The 1,507-nt window shown below is 43.0% G+C and overlaps 1 protein-coding gene across 1 annotated transcript; it reads left to right on the forward strand.

Annotated features, from left to right (window-relative positions):
- Positions 1 to 207: 207 nt before the first annotated feature.
- On the forward strand, positions 208 to 690 carry LOC145411210 (uncharacterized). Its single transcript, XM_080281275.1, has one exon. The coding sequence runs from the start codon at positions 208 to 210 to the stop codon at positions 688 to 690; it is 483 nt and encodes a 160-aa protein (XP_080137401.1).
- The last annotated feature ends 817 nt before the right edge of the window (positions 691 to 1,507 follow it).

Raw genomic sequence — 1,507 nt, forward strand, 5'->3', positions numbered from 1 at the left:
TCTATGGCGTATTGAATGTGGGTGGGATGAGATAAGGAGGCTGAATGGCAGGGGATATATGAAGATATGATTAACAGTACCAATACTGTATATCCCCGCCAAGTCACTGATAGTAAAAAGGTCACGCTGCATCTATTTACTGATGCAAGCACCACTGCTTACAGTGTAGCAGCGTACTTAATTAGTGAGGGAAGTAGTAGATTAGCTATGGCAAAGGCCAAAGTAACACCTATTAAACCCCTCACTATACCAAAATTAGAACTGACTGCTGTCATGCTAGCAGCTCGTCTCGCCAAGTATATTTATGAGGCTTATGCGGACGAGTTAAGCATAGAGAACATATACCTCTGGACGGACAGCCAGATAACCCTATACTGGTTGTCTAGTAAAAAACTATTGCCAGTATATGTTCAGAACAGAATTGATGAAATAAAGGCATTAGTCCCTGATGCTGGATTTCGTTATGTGTCTACAAAGGACAACCACAGTGATAAGGTTTCTAGAGGGACGTCACACGCGACCTTAATATGTTCCTCTTTGTGGTGGGGAGGGTCCACATGGCTACCTCACCAAAATATGTGGCTGGATAATGGTCCATTTGAGGAAGTTGGGGACGCCACCACGAGTTGTCTCCTTGAAGAGACCCTGTCAATGCCAGCATCGGTAACCCTTCCTGCTATATTGAATTGAGATCGATATGGTTCTTCTGTGAAGACAAGGCATGTGATGGCATGGGTTTTGAGATTTATCAAGACACTGAAAGATGGGAGACAAAGAACACATGAAGCAATGCCGGCTTATACGACAGTGCCAGAATTAAGGACAGAGAATCAGTAATAATGAAGTTAGCTCAAATGGAAGAGTACCCTGAGGATTACCATTATTTGTCCACTGGAAAGGGCACACCAAGTAATGTTTTGAAGCAGTTAGGCCCCTATATGGAAGGTGGGCTGTTGCGTTGTAAAGGTAGGTTACAGTTGTCGGACTTAAAGGATGAAGCAAAGTACCCTATCCTAATACCTAGTAAACATAGGTTAGCGGCCCTCCTTTCCGAGTACTGCCACAAGGTGTGTAGCCATAGTGGAGTAAGTTATGTTGTAAGTTACATATGACAAAGATTTTGGATTCCCAGGATCAGACAAGTTGTAAAGAAGGTTTTAAGGAAATGTATAACTTGTAAAAGGTTACAAGGTACCCCATATTGTGCTGTACAGGCTCCGCCATTACCCTACTTTAGGGTTCAGGAAGTGAACTCATTTCAAGTAACAGGAGTAGACTACACAGGTGCTCTATCTATTAAAGAAAAGGGTACTGTAGGACAATCATATGTAGTCTTGTTTACCTGTGCAGTTACTAGGGCTATACACATTGAGACAGTGTCAACCCTCTCCTGTGAGTCCTTCATTCATGCCTTCCGTCGGTTCTGTAGCAGGAGAGGCTTCCCTGAACTCATAATTAGCGATAATGCCACTACATTTATAGATGAAGCCAGTGTGTTGAGAGAGTT

Source organism: Coenobita brevimanus, chromosome 88, assembly GCF_032717465.1.
Source record: "Coenobita brevimanus isolate Jiangsu-jjx chromosome 88, ASM3271746v2, whole genome shotgun sequence".
NCBI lineage: Eukaryota > Metazoa > Arthropoda > Malacostraca > Decapoda > Coenobitidae > Coenobita > Coenobita brevimanus.

Excerpts from the sequence above, each read along its gene's own strand:
- LOC145411210 (XM_080281275.1), top strand. The coding sequence starts at position 208 with ATGGCAAAGGCCAAAGTAACACCTATTAAACCCCTCACTATACCAAAA.